This window comes from Cupressus sempervirens, chromosome 11 (genome assembly GCF_028749045.1).
Source record: "Cupressus sempervirens isolate cs-2001-9-10 chromosome 11, ASM2874904v1, whole genome shotgun sequence".
Lineage (NCBI taxonomy): Eukaryota > Viridiplantae > Streptophyta > Pinopsida > Cupressales > Cupressaceae > Cupressus > Cupressus sempervirens.
In genome coordinates this window covers 16,516,461-16,540,789 of record NC_143128.1, presented here as the reverse complement: position 1 = coordinate 16,540,789, position 24,329 = coordinate 16,516,461, and the positions used below count along the sequence as shown (strand labels likewise).

The following is a 24,329-nucleotide window of genomic DNA, read 5'->3' as shown; positions in this document are numbered from 1 at the left end:
TGATACATGAAAAAATCTTTAAATCTTTGAATTTTGTGAATTTTTCAATTTTCCAAGTCTAGTTGCCAAGTTAGATTTTGGCTTTCCGAGTCAGAGGCAAATCTGAGTCTCATAACTATGGCTTAAATTGTGCATTGTGGCTGGTAAGGGCAATAAAGTTGGGGTTTTTCTTTGTGTGATTGAAATTACATAGAGTTGTGTATTTATAAAAGATTGACAAAGGTCAAGGTACTTAAAATGCTAGTTATGAAAAGATAGATGTAAAAGAGTAAATACTGGAACATTGCATTGAATTGGAACATCAAACATTGAACATAAATAGTTGAATCAGAAAATAGTCAACATGAGATAGAGGAATGACGTCCCCAAGTCCCCAGTCCATTCCCATCTCTGAGAGGTGGGGCAAAAAGGGGAGGCATGTCTCCATGTTACTATAGTGTGAAATAAAAGAATCTCGGGATAACAGATTTTAAGTAGCATTTATTTTTAAATTTTATTTAAAACTTTGTTTTGAAAAATCTCTTATTTTGGTTCAATTGGAGGGTTGAATTTTGAACCCTTGACCTACAATAGTTGTTGATAAGTTTGTGTTGTGGTATCTACAAGAGTATAGGTACATCTTGGTGTTCTCTGGAAAATCTAGTTTAGATAGTTTGACCCGTATGAACTGTTTCATTTATAATTCTATTTCTCTGAGACTCTATTACTATAGTGAGCTGCATTTAATCTTTAAATTTTTTTATGTATTATGACTAGCAATGTACAGTTCAAAAAGATAGACAACACCTAAAGTTGGAGGGCATTTTGGCCCTTTAAAGAGAATGAACAAGATAAACAACCATCTTATAATACATATTGTGATAGCATGCATAAAGTGTAGGACATGTTGTTAAGTCAAAAGTTGTCAAAACAAGACATTTATATAATGTTCATGAAAACTGCTTTTGACAATGGTAAAATCATGTGGAGCAATCAACTTGACAAGAATTGCAGTTTATTCAATTGTAGGTCCTTAAGGTCCAAAAAAAACATATGGAACTGCAGCTACAGTAAGAATAGGGGTTGGCATTGAAACAAATGCGGTAGCTGGAAAAGTCTTCTTATGAGACCTAGAAGTAAATGATTTGATAAGTTTTCCAGCTATCGATAGGAAATTAAAATAATACAATCAATTCTTGTTTATCGACCTTAACGCTATTGCAAATGCAAAACCATGAATTAGACTTTTAATATAAACCAATAAGTGTAAGAACTGAATTTCACAACACAATCCACAAATGCAAACAACCTCAAGATGCTCGAATATAAAATTTGAAAAGTCAAATGTCGATTTTAAACATTTTCCAATTTCAGATGAAAACTATACATATCGACATCTAGTTGAGAAGAAAACTAGAACCACAATCATTACTACATAAGGCCAAAATTTTTAAATACATTTGATAATACAATATCGACCACATGTCGATGTCATAAAAAAATCAAAGCATAAATGTTGAAAATGAATCATATGATCATGACATCTTCTGTCAAAACTGTGTCAACCTACACGTTGAACATGAAAATAACATCAATACATCATATGATATAAAGCATATATAACATTAAACATTAAAAAAAATAACATGCCATCGAACCTTAGTGTCCATCTGCATGCAGTCTTGTCTCCAAGCCATTCGAACAATGTCCATCAGCTATCATGAGATGGAAGAGTAGTCCAAGTGCTTTTACCGCCCAACCATGGAGTAGTTAGCTCCCCGAGGTTCTCTAGTTAAGAAGAACTACCCGACCCTGGCACGAGAAGACTAGCAACTCGGCACAAATGGATCAGAAAGATCTAGTGCAGCCTTTGTGCCTAATCTACTTACACATATGTCTAGTAGAAACATACACAAGGATGTAGACGAGGGAAAATAAGTAAATAACCAATGCATCTCAGTCATATGCATAAATGTTTTAATGAGCTTGGCCAAGCATCAAGAACCAGTATAACGTAAAAGATTGGTAGGTAGCATTTAAAGGGAAAAAAATTACTTCACAAGTTTTCATTTCATGGCCACCCTCCCCTTTTAATCCACATTTGGCACCCTGTCCAAAAGTTTAAAAATAAAATTTACATCTCTTAAATTTAGTGAACAGCGACTTGTTCTTTATACTTTCCACTCTATTGTTTATGAAGAAGAAAGAATTTTTTTTTTACCAGTTTAAGTGAAACAAATGTTAAAGAATGATTCTAGAATAGAATGAATGTATATATATACAGTCAAATCTGTTGTTAATTTTCAGCATGTGCAGATAAATTCAACAAGTCACTCACTTTAATGAATTTATTTAAACTAATCCTTACAAAAAAAGAGATAATTCACACCCATCTTCACACGATAACATTCAAATAGAACCGTTTTCAATTCTGATAACCTAAAGCTGTAAAAAAAAATTCATTTGCTATTGTAGGAGCAGTATCTAACGACCCAGAAAGGTTAATGGTATTGATCAAACATCTTCATTAATAGTAGAAAATTAACTATGAAGATCAGCATTAACAGATCTTATTTTCAGCATGAAATCGATAGATTCAAATTTCTTCCCAATCAACAAATAAAAATGGTTTTAAAGTATTCTTTCCAATTAGCAAATAAATGGTTTTAAACTATTCTTTCAAATCAGCAACTAAAAATCTTTTGATTTATATGCAATTACAGCCAAACATTTTTTTTTTCATAATTAAAACTATTTTTCCAACAGCCAAAACATCTTTTAATTCCTAAGCAATATAGTTTATGTTTTTTCTAAATTAATAATGTGAATAAAGAAAAAGTCTTCTATCATGCTTACAAACAGCATTTTAAATTCATTTCTTTAGATCTCAACCATTATCCATTAGAACTTTCATTGCAAATATTCCACATCAATAAATTTACCAATAACCATCTTTAAGAAGGAAACAATGGAGGAACCTAGTATAGTTTTTGGGGAGAAATGAAAGGTCTGGAGCTTCTATTTAGGAGTCGTCTTCACCTCCTAGTTGTTGCCTTCCTTTCCAATCAGCACCTCCTAGCCCTTGCCTTCCAACAACACCTCCCTTCCACTACTCTACGTCTTCCTACCTACGTTTTCTTTCTTCTCCTTCCTGCCTACCGTGATAATTTCCCCCTTTTTCCTCTTTTTAAAATGTTCCATTCCCCCTTAATTTCATCTGCACATCTCCCTTTTTATTTAATTCTACTCTCACTTTCCTTCCTTAAATGACTCCATTTTCCCCAATTTTAGTAATAAACAAGTTGTTTCAAGTTTAAAGATTTACACTTAGCTTTTCGAATAATAATTAAACTTTCAGTTAAACATTGAATTCATCTCTATTTACACCTGACCACTTCAAATTCAAAACTTGAAATTACTAATTGAAAGTAAATTGAGAGTTTACCTATTTACTTTAAAATGAAACTATAATTTGTCATAAAATCTAAATTTGCAAATAAACAAATACACACATTTTCCTTTTTATCATTTTTTTTCCGCATTTGAACTAGCTTTTAAAACAAAAGATACTAGATTTAATGAATTTAAAATATGTGTGTGTGTGTGTGTGTGTTTACACCATGAAAACTCTGGGCCAACCCTGTCGAGGAGCTAAACTCCTCTACTTCAACCACCCTTCCACCTTCAATACCTACACACTCACAAACTCGACATCACCCATTGTGTTAGTAATGTCATAACCAAATACATAAATAATATCTTAAATACGAATTTTAAAACATTCAATCATACATCATCAGATAATGTAAATGAAATCACAATTTTTAACCATCATAAGATCAACATATAACAAAATGACTACATTGACAGAAAGTAAAATTTTATCCATCTAATATCATCGACTAAAAGTCTAAACAAAAATATAAAGGCATTCAACTCAAGTCGAGGCATACATAGTCTTAGTCAAAAAGTCAAATAACATACTAAGTCCTAATAAAAACATGTCAAATTAATGAGTCGTGACATCCATCCCTACTAGGAAGAGACATCGACCCGATGTCCATCAATATCCAAAGATTAGTATAACATAAAGGAACTACAATAACAATAAAAGCACTAATCTAAGTAATAAGATGTGGAAAGGACTGATGCATAACATCAACATCCTCCCACGTTGCACTGTCAGCAAAGAACTGGTCCCATTGAACCTTATACTGCAACATGTCTCTAGCATGCACTCGGATAGTGCACTCATCCACGAGGCAAGTAGGTAACACCTGCATTACCCCCGGATCCTGAACCTGCAAGACATGCCAATCAAGAATATGAGATGCATCCAAATGATATGGCTTTTTAACAACGAAACATGAAAAACATTATGGATATAGGCCAAAGCTAGTGGTAGAGCAAGTTGATAAGCCACAAGATTTATGACCTCCAAAACATCAAAAGGTCCAACATATCTCGACGCAAGCTTGGAAGACTTGCCAAAAGAGATTGAACTCCTATGCGAATGCACACGTAGGAAAACCTTGTCCCCAACTTGAAACTATCTAAAAGTATGCTTCCTATCCTCATAGCTCTTCTACCTATCTACAACTTCCTTCAAGCGAGCACGAATCATAACCATCTGTTCTTCCATCTCCTTGAGCATCTCAGGACCAATCACAATTTGATTCTCCACTCTATCCCAATTGATAGGTGTGCAACATTTACGCCCATAAAGTGCCTCAAAAGGAGCCATTCCCAGAGATGCATGATAAGAATTATTATCTACGAGTTCAACCAAAGGTAGGTATTCTTCCCACTTATACTGATGATCCATGCAATACATACGAAGTAAATCTTCTACAACCTAATTCACCCTCTCTGTCTGACCATCAGTCTGTAGATGATAAGCAATGCTGAAATTTAACTGAGTCCCCAATAAAGCATTCAAGGTTATCCAAAACCTTGGTGTCATTCTTGTGTCCCTATCAGAGATGATAGTCTCAGGTACACCATGTAGCCTGAATACCTCTTGCACAAACTTCTTGGCCAACGCCAATGATCCATCCTTCAAACTCCTTGGTATAAAATGTGCAACCTTGGTCAACTTATCAACCACAACTAATATAACATCATGCCTCTATCTAGTCATAGGTAAACCTTGTATAAAATCCATAGAAATCACTTTCCATTTGTACTCTGGTATGTCATGAGGGTACAACAATCCTGTCGGATGAATATGTTCAGCCTTAACTTGCAGGCATTCTAAACATTGGGTAACAAAAGTGGTCACATCACGCTTTAACCCTAGCCAAAAATAAAGTGGCCTCATATCTGCAACCATCTTAGTCACTCTAGGGTGACCCAAAATAAGGAGTACTATGCATTTCCTCCATTACAATTTTCCTCAACCCTACATAGTTGGGAATATACATACGACCTTGATATCTCAGAAAACCCTCTTGTCAAAATTGTATCCGTCAAAACGGTGATTAGATGGATCAGTGTGCAATGTGGTTTTAACCATCTCATAATGGTCATCACCTGCGAGGTTTTCAATAACAAGCTCTTTCAGTCATGTTCTAGTAGTAGATATAGCAAATATATGTCTTCTCGTACTGAGAGCATCAACCACCCTATTCTCTTTACCGTTAATGTACTCAATACTGAAATCATACTCACTGAGGAATTTGAGCCAATGCCTATGTCTGGCATTCAAATTCGGTTGAGTAAAAATGTATCTCAAACCCATGTGGTCTGTTTTCAGCTCAAACAGTTTACCAATAAGGTAATGCCTCCACATCTGCAATGCGTGAACAATGGCAACCAACTCAAGGTCGTGAGGTACATAGTTAACCTCATGTTGTTTTAGCTTACGAGACTCATAAGCTACAACTCTACCTTCTTTCTCGATACTCCACCTAAACCATCACTTGAAGCATCAGTTATCATGGTGAAATGCCCATTGGGATCGGGAATCACAAGAATAGGAGTGGAGGTGAGCTTCTGTTTCAACAACCGAAAAGCTTTATCACACTCATCAATCCACACATATCTCCTCCCTTTCCATTGTAGTGAGGTAATAGGTGCTGCAATTTTTGAAAATCCCTCAACGAATTTCTAATAATAGCTTGCCAAACCCATGAAGCTCCAAATTTCACTACATTCTAAGGAACTGGCCATTCAAGAATAGCCCTAGTCTTGGAAGGATTCACTAAAACTCCATTAGCAGTGATGATGTGTCCAAGGTAGTGAATTTTTTTTTGATAAAAAGTGCACTTGGTAAGCTTTGCATACAACTTCCTATTGTGAAGGCACTACAAGACAATACACAAGTGTTCCTCATGCTCCTCCATAGTTTTTGAATAAATTAGAATGTCATCAATGAAGATATCAACAAACTTATCCAGACACTCTTGGAACACAAAATTCATTAGATTCATGAATGTTGCAGGTGCATTCGTAAGACCAAAAGGAAAAACTACAAATTCATAGTGCCCATACCGTGTCCTAAAAGTTGTCTTAGCTATGTCTTCATCCTTGATTCATAGTTGATGATACCCAGATCGTAGATCTATCTTTGAAAATACCTTAGCTCCCTTCATTTGATCAAAAAGCTCATCTATCCATGGAAGTGGATATCTATTCTTTATGGTAACCTTGTTTAACATCCTATAATCAATGCATAGGTGCAAGGTTCCATCCTTTTTCTTTACAAAAATCATGGTTGCTTCCCATGGTGACGCTTGGATGAATAAACCCTTTGTCCAACAACTCTTACAACTGAACCTTGAGTTCATACATCTCGGTGGTGGTCATCCTATAATGTGTCTTGGATTGTGGCTCAGCTCCTGGCTTAATATCAATGGAGAAATCAAACTCTCTCTTAACAGGTAAATCTTCAAGAAAAACATCTCGAAACTCCTGCAATATAGGGTAATCATCTCTAGAAGGTATAGGATCTTCAAGATCTTTCATATGTGCAACAAAAAGCTAACAACCCTTCCTCTTAGCCTTCTTCAACTGCATAGCTGAAATATGCCTAAGCACTATCGACCTCTTAATCCCGTCCACTACTACTAAATTTTCAAATTCATCCAAGCATTCAACTTGCTTATCCTCACAATTTACTATAGCCTTATGCTTAGTAAGCCAATTTATGCCAAGTATGACATCGTATGACCCAAGTGGAACTACATATAAATTTACTTGCGTGTAAAAAGTTGGAAGTTCTAACTCACTGCAGGATAGACATTGTTGTACTTGATGCTCTATCCAATTTCCATACTCAACTAATCAAGATTTATCCATATAACCAACTTTAATTGGAAGTTTAACTACTATACTAGGATCTACAAAAGACTCTGTAGCACCAGTATCAACCAAAATAGAGACTTCACAACCATAGAGTTTACCAGTTAATTGCAAAGGAGCTGCCTGAAACTCTCCCTGCCTATGGTCCACAGCTGCATGAATTTGGTGTTGAACCTTTGGTCCATTTCTAGGTGCACTCCTCTGAGGACACCTAGCTGCATAATGTTCACCCCCACATACAAAACAACCATCACGAGGTCCTGATTGAGCTGTCGATTTATCATTCCTATTCCAGTTCCTGTTATAGTTACCATTGTTATTCATGTTGTTGTTACCTCCTCTACCCCTGTGTTTTCCTTTCAAATTTCTGTTATCACTCTTTTGTGATTCTTCTTGCCCTTTTCCTTTCATATTATTCATCTACTGTCAACCACCTTGTTGCTTGTTATTTTCCTAAAATTTTCTCTTGAAAGATCAGTTATTATAGGCTTTTACTAGAGTTGTAGCTTTTAATCATTGTTCTTGTTTTAGTGCCTTTCTCAATGCATAGTCCATAGACTTTGGCTCATGCATTTCCACCTCATTATAGATTTTCGGATGTAGCTCCATGATGAACTTGTGAGTCCTAAACAAGTCATCATTCTGGTACTGAGGAACATATTTGACCAGATGGCAGAATCATTCATGATATTGTGTGATTGACATGACTCCCTGGATCAGCTTATAGAATTTTGATGTTTTCTTGTCAAAAAACAACTGAGGTCACCATTGCTTATGGAATTGCTATAGGAAGTCTTCCCATGATATCTCACTATGCTGTAATTTCTTCTCAGCCATAACATTTTCCCACCATGTTGTCGCTTCACCAACCAACTAAAAGGTAGCCCATGCTGCTCCAGACTTCACGATGAAATTACGAACATGAAAATACTTTTCCATGGTGGCTATCCAAGCTTCTGCTTCTTCACCTGTAGTCTGACCATTAAAGGTAGGTGTGACCTTTTTGAGGTCCTTGCTGAGATCTTCTGCGATTTGGACCCTATCATGAACTAGTCCAGCCATCCTACTGTCAGCTTCTTCCTTATGTTGTTCTTCAATCCTTCGATATTCCTCCTGTTTCCTCTAAGTCTCAAGTAGTTGGTCCTCCTCTCTCTTCTTCTGTGCTTCTTCCTGTTGACGCAAAGTTTCTTTGTGCTCATCCTCCTCAGCCTATCATCCTCTTATGGCATTTTCCATGTCATCCATGCGCTGGCCCTGCTGAGTGAGAAGCGCCAAAATCTAGTTAAGCCTTTGGTTTCCAAGCTCATCCTAAGGACTATTGTTGTCTCCACCCCTATTTCCTCTATAAGAATGCATAATGATAGGTCACTCTTGTACCAAGAGTAAACTACGCAACATTAGCATCAGTAAGACCTTAGGTCCTAGTGTTTAACATTCGCTCTGATACCACATGTAAGAACTAAATTCCACAACACATGCCACAAATGCAAACAACCTCAAGATGCAAGAATATAAAATTTGAAAAGTCAAATAATTTCAGATGAAAACTATACATATCGACATCTAGTCGAGAAGAAAACTAGAATCACAATCATTACTACATAACACCAAAATTTCTAAATACATTTGATAATACAATATCAACCACATGTCGATACCATAAACAAATCAAAGCATAAATGCTGAAAATGAATCATATGATCATGACATCTTTTGTCAAAACTATGTCGACCTGCACGTTGAACATGAATATAACATCAATACATCATATGATATAAAGCATATATAACATAAAACATGAAAAAAACATAACATGTCATCGAACCTCAGTGTTCATTTGCATGATGTCTTGTCCCCAAGCCATCGAAACAATATCCATCCGCTATCATGAGACTGAAGAGTAGTCCAAGTGCTTTTACCGCCCAACGATGGAGTGGTTAGCTCCTCAAGGTTCTCCAGTTAAGAAGAACTACCCAACCTTGGCACAAGAAGGCTAGCAACTTGGCACAATTGGATCAAAAAATCTGGTGTAGCCTTTGTGCCTAATCTACTTACACATATGTCTAGTAGAAACATACACAAGAATGTGGAAGAGGGAAAATAAGTAAATAACCAATGCATCTTAGTAATATGCATAAATGTTTTAATGAGCTTGGCCAAGCATCAAGAACCAGTATAACGTAAAAGACTAGTAAGTAGCATTTGAAGAAAAAAAAATTACTTCACAAGTTTTCCCTTCAAGTCTACCTCCCCCTTTTTTTCCACATTCGGCACCCTTTCCAAAAGTTTTTTTAAAAAAATTTACATCTCTTAAATTTAGTGAACAACAATTTATTCTTTATACTTTCCACTCTACTGTTTATGAAAAAGAACAAATATTGTTTTTACCAGTTTAAGTAAAACGAATGTTATAGAATGATTCTAGAATAGAATGAATATATATATACAGTCAAATTTGCTGTTAATTTTCAGCATGTGCAAACAAATTCAACAAGTTACTCAGTTCAATGAATTTATTTAAACTAATCCTTACAAAACAAGAGATAATTTACACCCATCTTTACACGATAACATTCAAACAGAACTGTTTTCAGTTCTGATAACCTACAGCCATAAAAAAAAAATCCATTTGCTATTGCAGGAGCAGTATCTAACGACCCAAAAAGGTTAATGGTATTGATCAAACATCTCCATTAATATCAGAAAATTAACTATGAAGATCAGCATTAACAGATCTTATTTTCAGCATGAAATCGATAGATTCAGATTTCTTTCCAATCAACAAATAAAAATGGTTTTAAAGTATTCTTTCCAATCAGAAAATAAATGGTTTTAAACTATTCTTTCAAATCAGCAATTAAAAATCTTTTGATTTATATGCAATTACAGCCAAACGTTTTTTTTTTTTTTCATTAATTAAAACTATTTTTCCAACAGCCAAAACATCTTTTAATTCCTGAGCAATATAGCCTACGTTTTTTCTAAATTAATAATGTGAATAAAGCAAAAGTCTTCTACCATGCTTACAAACAGCATGTTAAATTCATTTCTTTAGATCTCAACCATTATCCATTAAAACTTTCATTGCAAATAATCGACATCAATAAATTTACTGATAACCATCTTTAAGAAGGAAACAATGGAGGAACCTGGTATAGTTTTTGGGGAGAAATGCAAGGTTTGGAGCTTCTATTTAGGAGTCATCTTTACCTCCTAGCTGCTGCCTTCCTTTCCAATCAGCACCCCCCAGCCATTGCCTTCCAACAACACCTCCCTTCCACTACTCTCCTTCCTCCTGCCTGCATTTTCTTTCTTCTCCTTCCTGCCTGTCATGATAATTTCCCCATTTTCCTCTTTTTAAAACGTTCCCTTCCCCCTTAATTTCATCCGCACGTCTCCCTTTTTATTTAACTCTACTCTCACTTTCCTTCCTTAAATGACTCCATTTTCCCCAATTTTAGTAATAAACAAGTTGATTCAAGTTTAAAGATTTACACTTAGCTTTTCGAACAATAATTAAACATTAAATTCATCTTTATCTACACATGACCACTTCAAATTTGAAACTTGAAATTACTAATTGAAAGTAAATTGAGAGTTTACCTTTTTACTTTAAAATGAAACTATAATTTGTCATAAAATCTAAATTTGCAAATAAACAAATCCACACATTTTCCTTTTTATCATTTTTTTTTCCGCATTTGAACTAGCTTTTAAAACAAAAGATACTAGATTCAACGAATTTAAAATATCTACGTGTGTGTATGTTTACACCATGAAAATTCTAGGCCAACCCTGTCGAGGAGCTAAACTCCTCTACCTCAACCACCCTTCCGCCTTTAGTACCTTCACACTCACAGACTCAACATCACCCATTGCGTCAATAATGTCATAACCATAACACATAAATAATATCTTAAATACAAATTTTAAAACATTCAATCATACATCATCAGATATAAACATGTAAATGAAATCACAATTTTTAACCATCATGTCAAAATCTCATAAGATCAACATATAACAAAATGACTACATCGACAGAAAGTAAAATTTTATCTATCTAATATCATCAACTAAAATTCTAAACAAAAATATAAAGACATTCGAGTCAAGTCAAGTCATACATAGTCTTAGTCAAAAAGTCAAATAACATACTAAGTCCTAATAAAAACATGTCGAATTAATGAGTCGTGACAATAAGCATTTATTCCAAACTGATAACTCGCATGGTTCTGAAGCACTAAATTGCATATGAATAGATATAAATGGAAATGAGCGGAAACCAATATGACTTATAGGTCACAACCGAAATGACAGTATTATAATCGAAATGAAATTACACTTACAGAATCCTTAGATCAAACATCGACCGTACTTCACACAAAATGAAAACAAACGGTGGTAAGCCAATCGATTACCAGAGGGAGTGGGCCCTGCCTCTAGGTGTCGATTGATCAGACCAAATACTCATGTATCACACAGAAATAGCCCTCACAGTCACAATTACTTCTGCAATTCTATATTCAAAAAGTAGGTACATCTTCTACATAGCTTTGGTCTGTATACAATGATACATAGACTATGGTACAAACAGAGACTATAACAGCTATCCAAGTTTAGCCCTATGAACTGTGAAGGGCAAAAATAACAATAGTTCATTCTTGCTTAACCAAATAATGAAGTGGATTTTAACCACTACTTCAAAAGTCTTTAAACCTTTTTGAACCAAATGATAAAACAAGACAAAATGCCAAAAATAGGTTCCCTTGCAAAACGTTAGGTGCATCCAAGATCTCCCGTGAGGTTCCATTATGCATTCACACCACCACGAGATCCCTGCTTACATAATCACCTGGGTTAGTGCTAGTTATTGGATAATCTGTACAGTAATTTAGATCTTTCCAATTCATATGAATTATTTAATCCTTTGACAAAAATTATCACAACTAAGAGAACAATTGGGTGTGATGGGAGAGAATAGATATGAAATTACACTAAATTGTATGAAAACACAAGACACCTTCTTCACCCATCAGACAGTTCATGATAATAAGTAAATAGTGGGATTCTGTTTATAAAAACAGTTTGAATGAGACTGGTTTAAAATGTGATCCTTGTTGAGGAAGAAAAAGGTGTAAACACAGCTCAAAAGATCTATAAAGCTAAAAAATGCAAAAGAAGTGTCAACTATTGAGGAAAGAGCCTTCAAAATAGGGTTTTTAGGTATGACAATGGTCCCTAAGTAACCACAATAAGAAGATACAATGGTATTATGATGAATAAATACTGAATCAAAATCTTAAATAAGCAGTCCATGTGCTTGTCATATAGCAAAGTGATAAAATGAATAGTATTCAAACAGCAGCTGACAGCCCAAAATATACATAAAAATGAATATCTAGCAACCAAGGGAAAACAGAAGGTTACATTATGACAGTACAAAGGGCATGTCAAACAGGACTGCTGCCAAGCACACTGAGATAAATGATAGTGGACTAAAATGGTAGTGCGTAAGATAATTGTATCACAATAGAGGATTTAAGTATTGTGTAAACCTAAGGATTTGTTCAAATACCTTAAAAGAAGTATCTAACATGCGTGAAGGATTTGCACAGAAAACAGTCCAAACAGCAAAACAGTGCACCTTCAATATCTTGAGTGTTTTGTCGCAAGACAATGAAAGGGCCACTAAGAAGACAAGACAGTTTTGAAAGGGAATGGTGAGAGTTCGGTGTGTAAAGGATATAGTGGTAATTTTCCAGATAAAGTATGATAGTGACAAAAGTGCAATATATTGAGAAATATATTGAGAAAAGTAGTCTTCTCACAGAGGGCATGTCAAGATGCAGGCCTTTTGACAGAAATCATGGTATAAAAGATAAGACAGATCAAGTGCACACAGGGAAGGACTGTTTAAGATACACAGATGACACATGAATAGAAAAGATTCTTGATACAGAAACAAATAAAACAAGAATATGAAGATACTGAATGATAGAGTTTAGACCAAGTAACAATTGGGACAATCTAGAATGAAATACATGAGGATAAATGGTAGTGATATGCTAGAAGGAATAAGTATTAAGAGGGGCAAAGATCTTAAGACAAGGTCACAATTCCGTAACATGCATAACAGAGATCCAGTGGCAGATTGGAGAAAATGACAGGTAAAGTATGCACAAATGGTGAAATATGTGGAAAGAAGATATACAAACAAATTAGACATGTTTCACATTACTGCAAAGACTTCTCAATATCCACCATTGTGAAGCAGCATTTCTAGGAGTAGAAGAAGCCAACTTAGCTGCTTTCACAAGGAGGTTTGATCCAACAAAATTTAGTAGACACTCCTCAGTCCTCATAACATGATCTTAAGGTTTACTAAGCTATTGAATAGTGTAAGGCGAAGCCTAGGCTTGTAGTTAGTGAGCTCATAGTTAGTTAATTATTTTCAATTTCTGGCTAAATATTGTAACTTGTCAAAGTTATTTCTAGTCATTTTCTAACATTGTAACTCAGTGTGACTCAATTGCAGACAAAGAAACAAGTACTTTTAGGCTATATTCAGCTGCAAAATCTTCTCAAGTAATTAATCTAAGCATTTCTTCTAAACAGTTTGTTTACTATGCTTAATTGAATTATGGTCATTTTTATATTATATATTTGATGATCCTTAAAGTAGTGTCTCATTTCATGATCTTTATCTAGAAAGAACATGCGAGTCCCAAGTACTTAATGTGGCTTAAGGAATGTTGGTAGTAAGCCACACCTAGACGAAAGATGGGATGGTCTTATAGGAGTTAGTTCAATTGATAGAACACTTCACTAGCAAATGGAAAATCCTAGGTTTGAGTCCTATCTAATCCATGAAAGCTGAATACAAATCATAAAAAATCTCAAAGAAATTTATGAAATATTTATTAGTATTGATTTATTTACAAAGTTTGCTTTGCTATCTTATATTCAAGCAGAACCAAGACAATCTAAAGAGCGGTAAAACATGACGTTTGAATTAAGACAATGGATGAAGTTTCTTAAAGGAAGAAGTGTCTGGAAACACGTCAAGAACAAAAAGCTTACAACCTAAAACAGGTTCTTAATAATATCGAGCAAGCACAAAGAATTTGGTACACTTGCCTAGTACTGAGTCTGTAGGCATATAAGTGCTTGTTTGAAGTAATGAACCAAAAGAAGATACAGAAATAAATTGAAGAAAAAATCCGTCCAAGTCAAAGTGGCAGTTTAAAGTTACAAGAAGTTGAGCTTTGTTTAGGTCCCTCACCTTGTATTGATCATTCTGTTCTACTCTAAAATGTCAGACTTCTTGTGATGGAAAAGTCCAAAGGCTTTCTGCTATACAGCCACTTATGGCTGTTTGGAAGAAGGAAAATGTTGAAAAAGAGAACAGAAAACAAAAAGTGTCCATTGTAGAAGGATAGAGATGTTGTCACCCTCAAATCATAGCACTGAAGAAGAGAGAGAAGAATGTCTCAAGAAGCTGCCACAGAAGTTAACCGTTGGATGTCAAATAAGTTGGAGCAGGAGGAGATGAGAAGTCTGTAAAATCCGACATTTAAAGCCTAAGGAAGAAGTGGCAAAAGTCTGCGACCTTGTATGATGTCTGCCTAGCTTTGAGGATTTAATATGCAAGCCACTGCATTTGAAGGAGAATTCAAGGGTTTAAAGAATGGCAAGATTCCATGGAACCTGTTTTTCAAGGCAGGAGGAGGAGGTCGTTGTGGTTACTGTATTGCCATGGTAAAGAAGGGAGAGATCCATAGGAAAATGTTTGGCCATAATTGGTTGGAGCGATCAGAGGTTTTAATCAAGCTACTGTCAAGAGGATTAAGGCTACATATGTTGCCTTTGCAGAGGAAGTCAAAGTCCAGCCACAAGTTGTAATTAAACTGAATGAGTTGGCCCATATGCCACAAAAGGAGATCAATGTTAAAGGAGTCGCAAAAGAGTTATGATTTTTGAAGCCAAAGAAGTTCTGATTCTTGAAGCCAAAGTGGAAATTTAGTACAGCCGCAGTTGTTAGGAAAAGATTTGTTTCTTTCACATATCTTTAATGAGGAATGTTTGAAGAATCACAAAAAGATGCGCCCTGCAAGGGGTCTGTAGACTAAATATTCCAAAAGAATCTCATATTCTTTGAAGTCACCGTTTATCACCATTCAAAAGAGTTGTTGATTCCAGTAGTTAAGGGCTTTCATTGTAAGAAAGATGACACGGTGTTGACAAAAGTCTGCTGAATGTTTTATATACTCCATGCATAAATAAATCTTAGCATAAAGTTAAAAGATAGATTTTGCCATGGATTGATAAAGATATTTGATCAACTCTTCCAACCTTTATGCAGTTACATTTAAAGTTCACATGCTTTGTGGGTGATATAAAATATGTCATTTTATGTGTTTCTCTCTCCTCCATTGATGATATGGTTTCTATATATTACAATGGGTGGTAATTGATACTCGCACAGAGCTGTGATAAGAAAGCCATGATAGTATGTTTGTGAAGGAGCAGAAGCCCAGAAGATCTGCAGTCAGTCTGTGAGATGTGAAATGTAAGGTTGTAACAGTACTGTAGGCAATGAGCTTAAACTCAGACAAAGCTATAAATTAACATCTCTTTAGTTTTTAATATTGTTAGCCACGTTTTGAACTCGGTTCTATTATTTTTCTTGAGCTTTTGAAAAGAGTTTTCAGTATGGATATTGAACCTTGAACCCGCTGATTCAAAAGTTCAAAGTCCAAGAAATTCAGAACTACTTCGCTAAGCTGTTGGGAAACCTTTTCTTCAGTCCTGTTTTTGTCGAGTCTGAACCTTGAACTTGAACCTTGAACCTGCTGGTTCAAAGTCCAAAGTTCATCAGTTTGTTGTTTTACATTTCCAAACCCGACAAGAAGAGTTGTGCTTAGTAATGGATCCAGGTGCTCCGTTGAACTTGAACCGTGAACCGATTTTGTTATGGTTCAAAGGTTCAAAGTTCGTGAGCTTAATAGTCAGTCGCCTACAGATACATGGCAGTACGGAGATATATAATATTTCTGGAAACGATGAAAAGACATGCAATTAATATCAATTGGTGAAGGTGGCGGTGGTACAAAAGTCACACTCATAGGATGCATATAAATATAAACAAGGATGACAGACAGAGGAAGTGGTGTGTAGAGTTGGAATGAAAAACTTATGTAAAAGAGCACATCGTTGGAGCAAGCAGTAATAACAGTACAAATTATTAAAATATATATTCAAGAATCATAGGAACAAAGTAGATATTTGTCTACTACGTGGGGATATCGAGTGTGATGTAGATGCAATTCTGGCTTGACAAGATGCAATGCACTATCATTGATTATGTTGGAGAAATACTTTCTTACTAGCCTATGTCAATATGATAGAAGTGTACCATGTAGATCTCGAAGAGGAGGTCACAAAACTCTATCATGGTGAACTGCACAAACACACCATTACTAGGAGTGTGTCCTAGTTGGAATCTCTTTATAGAGCATGACAAGAATTGATTTCTGGATATGTACAGAATGGAAGATGGTCGATACTGATCCTACTTGTTTATGGCGGCAATGCATAAAGTAAGATGAATTGAATATTCCCCATGGAAACTTAGAATATGGAGGGAGAGATCAAATAAGAACCTTAAGGAAGAATTATTGAGATATAACTCAATTATTCACACAAGATGGTACAAGTAATCATTTGTTGCAATCTGGTAATATATCATTAACAAACATACAGTTCATGTACTTTTGAGAAGAAACCATACACTTGAGACCTTGGAAACTGACATTAGTCTCCTAATAATGTAATATATATTAAAATGATGATCACATAACAGAGAGGATAGAACAAATACTCAATAAAAATAGGAAGAGGTGGCAATACAATAATTAAAAGTTGAGAAGAAGAATTATCATCTTCCCACTCTAAGGGCCATTTCCTTATAGGAGAAATAGAAAATGAGGGATTCTAACACATCCGTCAAAGGGAGCAAATAGAGGATATGGTTTTGTGAACCTTTAGTGATATCAATCATATTGATTCAGAGGGAGTAAGTCATGTTGTGATAGAATCTTCAATGATCGATAAATTGTAACAGTCAAGAGGATTATAATTCATGCAACTATGTGATATTAATGGGCCTACCCCGTGTGTACATCATATGAAAGCGGTGACTTCATTTGAACCATCTACGATAAATGATAATGATACTTGACGTATGAGTTGTAGAGTCATTCAAGTGACACAATCATACTCAATCAAGATATTGGTGTATTATGGATGAGTTTGTGTTCACTTCTACCATTAAGCTAAATGAATGTTTGGATTTTCAATGGATAAAAAGAGCAACTTAGAACTTAGAAAGGAGTTATCATATTTGATACAAAATTGTTCAACATTATAAATTAGTGAAAATTTTACATTGTGGGGGGAACAATAGTCAATGTTCGATTCCTACTTTTAGAGGGGAGATGTTCCATTCTCAAATAATCTAAGAAGAAAATTTTGAATCTTCATGTGCAGATAAGTATTCTTATTTATGACATTTATCTCTCTTAATTGTAATTTCTATATATACTATAAAGTTTATTTCCCTTGATCTTTTCCTTTATGGTTGAAGATGTTTTTACAGGAAAAGAAAGTTGGTACTGTAAACATGCTGTCAAATATTGTGCAGAATCAACCTAATGATAGTAGCTCCAAAGACCCTGATGATCAAGATGGATAAAATGAGACTCTCATATTTGATGATTAAGATTATGAGAGTCTTCTACATTAAGAGGGAGTATGACACTTCTTCGAAGGCAACGTAGAAGCTTAGAAGATTGATACTCAGAGGGAGTCTAGAAATACATGTGGGTGACTGCATATTGATGGGCCTACTCCTATGTATATTATGATGAAGTATTGACTTATCACTAGAAAATCTAAGGACTGATATCAGATTTAGAGTGACACATTTGACAGGTATCCTTGGGTTAAGAGAGTTTTTTTTAAGGAAGTAACTAGAGGACATGATTTCCTAGGATCAATGTTCAGAAGGAGAAAGTTTGAGATGCAATCCTTCGTAGATGATATTTTTTCTATGAGCTGAAGTTCTAAGAGAAATTCTTCATAATGCACTCTTCCCTATGAGAGAGAAGTATGAGGTGAAAACCCTTTGTTCTACCCTCTAGTAGCAGCTATGGTGGGTCCAACCTTTGACTTGGTTCATGGTGGATATCATGTGAGTTAAGTTACATGATGTCGTTATGGTTATGTCATGAAAGATGACGATCTTTAATTGATGTATATATTTAGAGGGGAGTTATTGAAAGGTGACGATCTTATCAATAACTGGACCTGTTATCATAATAGACTACATTAAGTTGTTGTCTCGGTGTGCCGGAAGTTACGATAATGAACAGAAGGTAACTATTGTAAGGTGACGATCTTATAAATAGATGACCAACCTTTTAATACCAAAATGTATTGAAGGTTATTGGTGTCATTGTTATAGGTCGGATACTACCGGACATATTGATATCCATCATGATTATAGGCTAGATTTTGCTGGACATCATAAACATTATTGGTGTCATTTTTATAGGCCGAATTCTACCAAACACATTGATATCCATCATGATTATAGGCCAGATTTTGCTAAACATCATGAAAATTATTGGTGTCATTGTTATAGGCCAGATTCTGCCGAACACATTGATATCCATCATGATTATAGGCCGGATTTTGCCGAACATCATGAAAATTATTAGTGTCATTGTTATTAGGCTGGATTTTGCTAGACACATTGATATCCATCATGGTTATTAGGCCGGATCTTGCCAGACACCATGAAAACTATTGGTGTCATTGCTGTTAGGTCAATTTCTGTAGGACACCATGAAAGTTGTTATGGTTCTTTGGGTTGGATATTATCAGTCACTATAACTTAAATCTTTTATAGACCACACTTAAGGTGATATTCAAACTTATATTAAAGTTATAATAATTGCTTAATTTCCCTCCTTGTTAAAACGAAAAGTGTTAAGAACTTTAGTCTCATTATGAATTGTAGCAAATTCGTTATATAATATATGTGTGTGTTGAAGGAGTTGTGTAATTGATATCCTTAAATATGTCATTCTAGGAATATCATTCTAAGATGATATCTCTTCATATACTCAAGAACATAATATGTTCTAAATTAATCATTCTTAACTAAGAGGGAGTGTTAAGTTTGTAGTTACATTCAGATTGATATGATCATGAGTTTTATTATTGACAATATATATATATATATATATATATAGTACATATGGTTAGTTATATTATTTTATACTAAATAATGATGTTTAAACTTTGGAGACATGTCTCTTCAAAAGACATGTCTCCTTCTCTCATACTTATATGAGATCCAATTCTACATTTGAAACATATCAATTACATGGTCATATTATTACATTCAGATTGATATGATCATGAGTTTTATTATTGACAATATATTACATATATAATACATATTATATATATATATATATATATATATATATTGTACATATGGTTAGTTATATTATTTTATACTAAATAATGATGTTTAAACTAAGGAGACATGTCTCTTCAAAAGACATGTCTCCTTCTCTCATACTTATATGAGATCCAATTCTGCATTTGAAACATATCAATTACATGGTCATATTATTACATTTGCAGAAACGATCTATGTTACTTAACAAAAAGGTGGAATAAAGTAAGAACATGCCATGTATTTGACCAAATTTATCATGGAGGAGCTATCTCATTAAACACACTCCATAGTTGACAAGAGACCGATGCCAAGATGCAAACTTTTCAAGAATGGAGAGACCATGTTCGAGCCATGAACTCATATAAGCGGTGGGGTCTCTCCTCTTGGTTCATGGTGAAAGATACATTGTTTTCAGCTCTAGAAGTATTAAGCGGAGTATCAAAAGAACTATCAAAGTGGCTAAGTGGATCGTACCAAGTGGTGGACTTGTCTTCCCCACCCTTGTCAAAAATAGGTTCATTTTCAAGGTGTTTCTTGATGTCACTGGAGATTGTTTTATGACTATAATAATCTTGTAAGATTGAAAACCACAATTGAAAATACTCCAATCTACGATAGGAACATTAAAAGATATTCACAGAACTATAAGAGAAGTAAGCATTAAAAACTTTAGAAACAAAACCAGTCCAAATCTCCCTAGCACAACTTTACACCAAAAATTTGATGATGTTTTGTTTTTGTTTTGTTTCTTTTTCACAAGACTGACTTCCAAACTCTACCCAATACTCTGGAGTCCTAGACTCTCCTCTTCTTCAAACATCCCTCCCCAAGCATGTGCATATGAAACTCTAGTTTTATATATGGAACACAATCACATCAAATAAACAAGATGCTTAACCAAAGGCATTGGAATCCAATATTTATCACCCATAAAGACTCCACTATCTCATAACTCAGTGTGCAACAACTAAAAAACATTTGGACAGCTATATTACCTTTTTCAAAAAAAAAAATCGTGGTAAAATGAGTTATGAACTGTACAAATAAAGAATAGAAGAGTGATAAACATTCTTGAAGCTTACCATGAGATCAGCAAACTCTCTAAAAATTAAAATTAGGTGTACTAGTCTATAGAAGTCGCCTCCAATTTTAGATCAGCTACTTGACAATAGTCATGGCGTAGAGTCTCTGAATATCGAGAATTTGGCTTATATGTTAGCCAGAGGAAAGCTTGAACGACAAATTTCAACACTTGTCCCTCCAAACCCCTGTTGAGCCTCCATGTTATGGGATTCCCGTACTCCTCCTTGCCAAAGAGGACACCTCCTTTGTCAGTCAAAGCTCTGCAGAACAGAAAAACTAAGATCACATAAAATCTCCTACAGAAATATGCTCAAAATAGAATACTCTGCAGTTCTAGATGAAAGAAGACGATTGCAAAACTCTTTAGAAAGTGAAAAAATTTGCAAATTTAGATTTGTTGATATTATAAAGCTAAAACATATAAATATCATTGCCTGAAAAAGTAAGATCGTATAAAATCTCCTATGGAATTATGCTAAAAATAGAAAATTATGCAGTTCTAGATGAAAGAAGAAGATTACAGAACTCTCTAGACATTAATGAAATTTCCAAAATATAGATTCGTTGAGATCATAAAGCTAAAAGCTATAAAATGTGCCCTGCTTATTGGATAATGCAATGCATTTAATCAAGAGATATTAACAACAAATTATAAGGGGCCTCTTTACATACTTATTAAAGGAAGGTGCTTTGTGCCTGAGGATTGAAAATTTTGAGGGAATATTATCATGGACAGGCTTTCCGGTAGTGGAATCATAAAGAGTCCAATCCATCTTTGCATCGCTGCAGTTAACACATGACGTGTCAAAATTCCAATTCAGAATTTTCTTTGTTTTCTCCTTACCAATATTTCGTGCGCTAATTGTGGGTGTTGATGCACTCAAGGAAACACATTGGACGCCATGCCCATGCTCGGGGCCAAATCTCAAGCAGATCTTGGTTGGATGGTATCGTTTATCAGGAACATCACTTGATAAAATCTCTGCCTTGAAGTTGGGATTATATTGAAGGACATTGTACCTCACATTGTCCATTCACATACAAACTTCAATGAAATGATGATGTACATTGATGATATATTGAAATTGAAAGAGGGAATTTAGCAGGTAGAACCTGTCAGCTGAATTAGGCTTTCCAGATTCTCTTGTCTTCTCTAGCAATACGAGCGGAGAATAGGATTCAATCCTCAAAAAATCCCCAATGTTTGTGTTATATGAAATAGTAAGGGCCTTTTCATCATTGAAAGGTCGTAAGGGTGCCAAAAATCTCATGAATCGATGTGTTTGGCCAGGTCCCATAATCAGGAGAACTTCCTTTTGTGCCTCTCACAGGATTTCGGGAAACTTCTCATCTCCATTCCTATTCAGATAAACTAAATTTTGACCTTTGTGTCAAGCAAAGAGGAAGGAACACATAGTAGAGAAGAGAAAGTTAAATACTCTTTTAAAAGTCGCAAATTCTCCTATTTCTGCCTGCATGCCAGAGTTCTTGCACTCTGCACATAAGTCATCTTCAAAGCGTAAAGAATGAATGAATAAACCTAAAAACATATATACAAAGACAGGGAACAAATTGTTGCACATGGCTTCTTGGGTACTGTTCAAAATATCATGTATTTCCATCTCCCATAGAAGTTGAGAAGGGAGAATTTCTCTAATATCAAACAACTCTAATCTCATATGCATCAATTCATTCTCTACCTGCGGACTGGCAAAAAACCCTAGTACATCTGCATTATCCTGCAAAACAATTATCCCAACTTCTTCAAACTTGCCTTCCTTTAACTGGCATGCATGGTGGATGCAGCCATAGAAATCTGCTGGAGACTCCATACTTATTTTAAGTCCAAATCGTCCACACTCTTGTGGTTGTTTGAAGACCAAATCTACACAGAATTTTAGTTATTTGAAGTTGGGCGCTCAGCTTCAGGCCTTTCATTTTCCTTTTCCTCGGGATGGAAGAACAATTCTCCCAACGGCGACACAAATGGAAGAACCGTTGGTTCAAAATGCAATTACAACTGTTTCATTTTGAAAAACTGCCAAGCCGATTTGCTTCATTAGGTATGCAGTCGGGAAGAACAATGATATAAAATGAAACTCTAAAAAATATTATTTTATCAAAAGAGGGAGACGAGATTTATAAGTTTCGAAATAAAATGGAACCGCATAAAATTGTTTTCTATTAAAATAAAGAAACCACTGGAGTCAAAAAGACCAAAATGAAATGTGCCTCTATAACTTTGAGAAAATAAATTTGCAGTATAATTTTGAGAAAATATGTAGTGTATACAAATTTTGCATCAATAATAAAATAATTTTTCCAATTTAATAGATATAAAATATTTATATAACTTGTTTTATCAATATTTTTTGAGGGCAATCATATTAACATTATATATATATCAGAAAATTTAGATATTTCATTTTCTTGTTTGTGGCATAAGAAATATTTTGAATTTTTTAAAGAAAATTTTAAAAAATACTTTAAAAAATGAGAAATCAATTAGGAAAAAGAAATACATCTTAAAAAATAAAAATAAAAATAAGATAGTCGTAAGACATTACAAATGTAATTGATATTTCTAGAATGGATGCAAATTAATAGTAGAAAAAAGAGAAAAAGAAATTTTTTGAATTTTTGAAAAGAAAAATTTAAAAACCACTAGCAAAAATAGGAGGAACTAATGGGAAAAAAGAAATGGTCTTTAAAAAATAAGAGAAATATGAAACATTACAAATGTAATATAATATTTCTACAATAGAGGCAACTAATAGTACAAAATGAAGCCAAAACATAAGTCTCTGCCTATATAGGCGGGACTAATTATTATTAACTATTGACTTGTGCTAATCACTATTTTGATTTGAATTAGAATAAAATAAATTTATAAATCATAATTTTTTATTTAAGAGATGTTTAAAAAAAAATTATTGAACAATGTTGGTAAAAGAAATAAGAGCAATTTAAAAGAAATTGTGTAAAGAAATTAAGTATAGACATACTTCATTACGATAATAATCAACTAAGACAAGTACTATCAGTTACATGGAGTTAAAAAGCTTAGTGCAAAATCTATCAAAGAAATTGAATCAATGTATGATGGCTAAACAAAATTGGACATGAAATTTTAAGAGATTGTCAAATTGTCTAGAAACTCGATCATCTCTACCATGCATGCAGGCGAGTATGAGAAAGATTACCCATGTTTCTTCCAAGGCCATTCAAGATCTAAAGGATTTTGTGGAGGAAGTTACTATCATTGAGAAGCAAGCAGTTAAAGCTCTCAAGGAGTTGGCTTAGGCTTTTGGTTGCCTTTGCTTTTGTGTCTTGTTTTGTCTCTATGTGCTACTAGTTGTTGGGAATGGGTGGGTGTTAGTTGGGTCTATTGGTTGTGTTTGTGCCAGCAATGTTTTTTTTGGTAATCTTC

General features: G+C 34.5%; 1 protein-coding gene across 1 annotated transcript; it reads right to left on the bottom strand.

The window, feature by feature from the left end:
* Window positions 1-11,576: 11,576 nt before the first annotated feature.
* Window positions 11,577-22,486, bottom strand: LOC149528009 (uncharacterized). Its single transcript, XM_089810148.1, has 3 exons — window positions 21,572-22,486; window positions 20,899-21,159; window positions 11,577-12,120 (listed from the first exon to the last, which is right to left on the bottom strand). Exons 1-2 carry the CDS (start codon window positions 21,931-21,933, stop codon window positions 20,940-20,942), a joined length of 582 nt encoding a protein of 193 aa, XP_089666274.1. The 5' UTR covers window positions 21,934-22,486; the 3' UTR covers window positions 11,577-12,120; window positions 20,899-20,939.
* Between the last annotated feature and the right edge of the window lie 1,843 nt (window positions 22,487-24,329).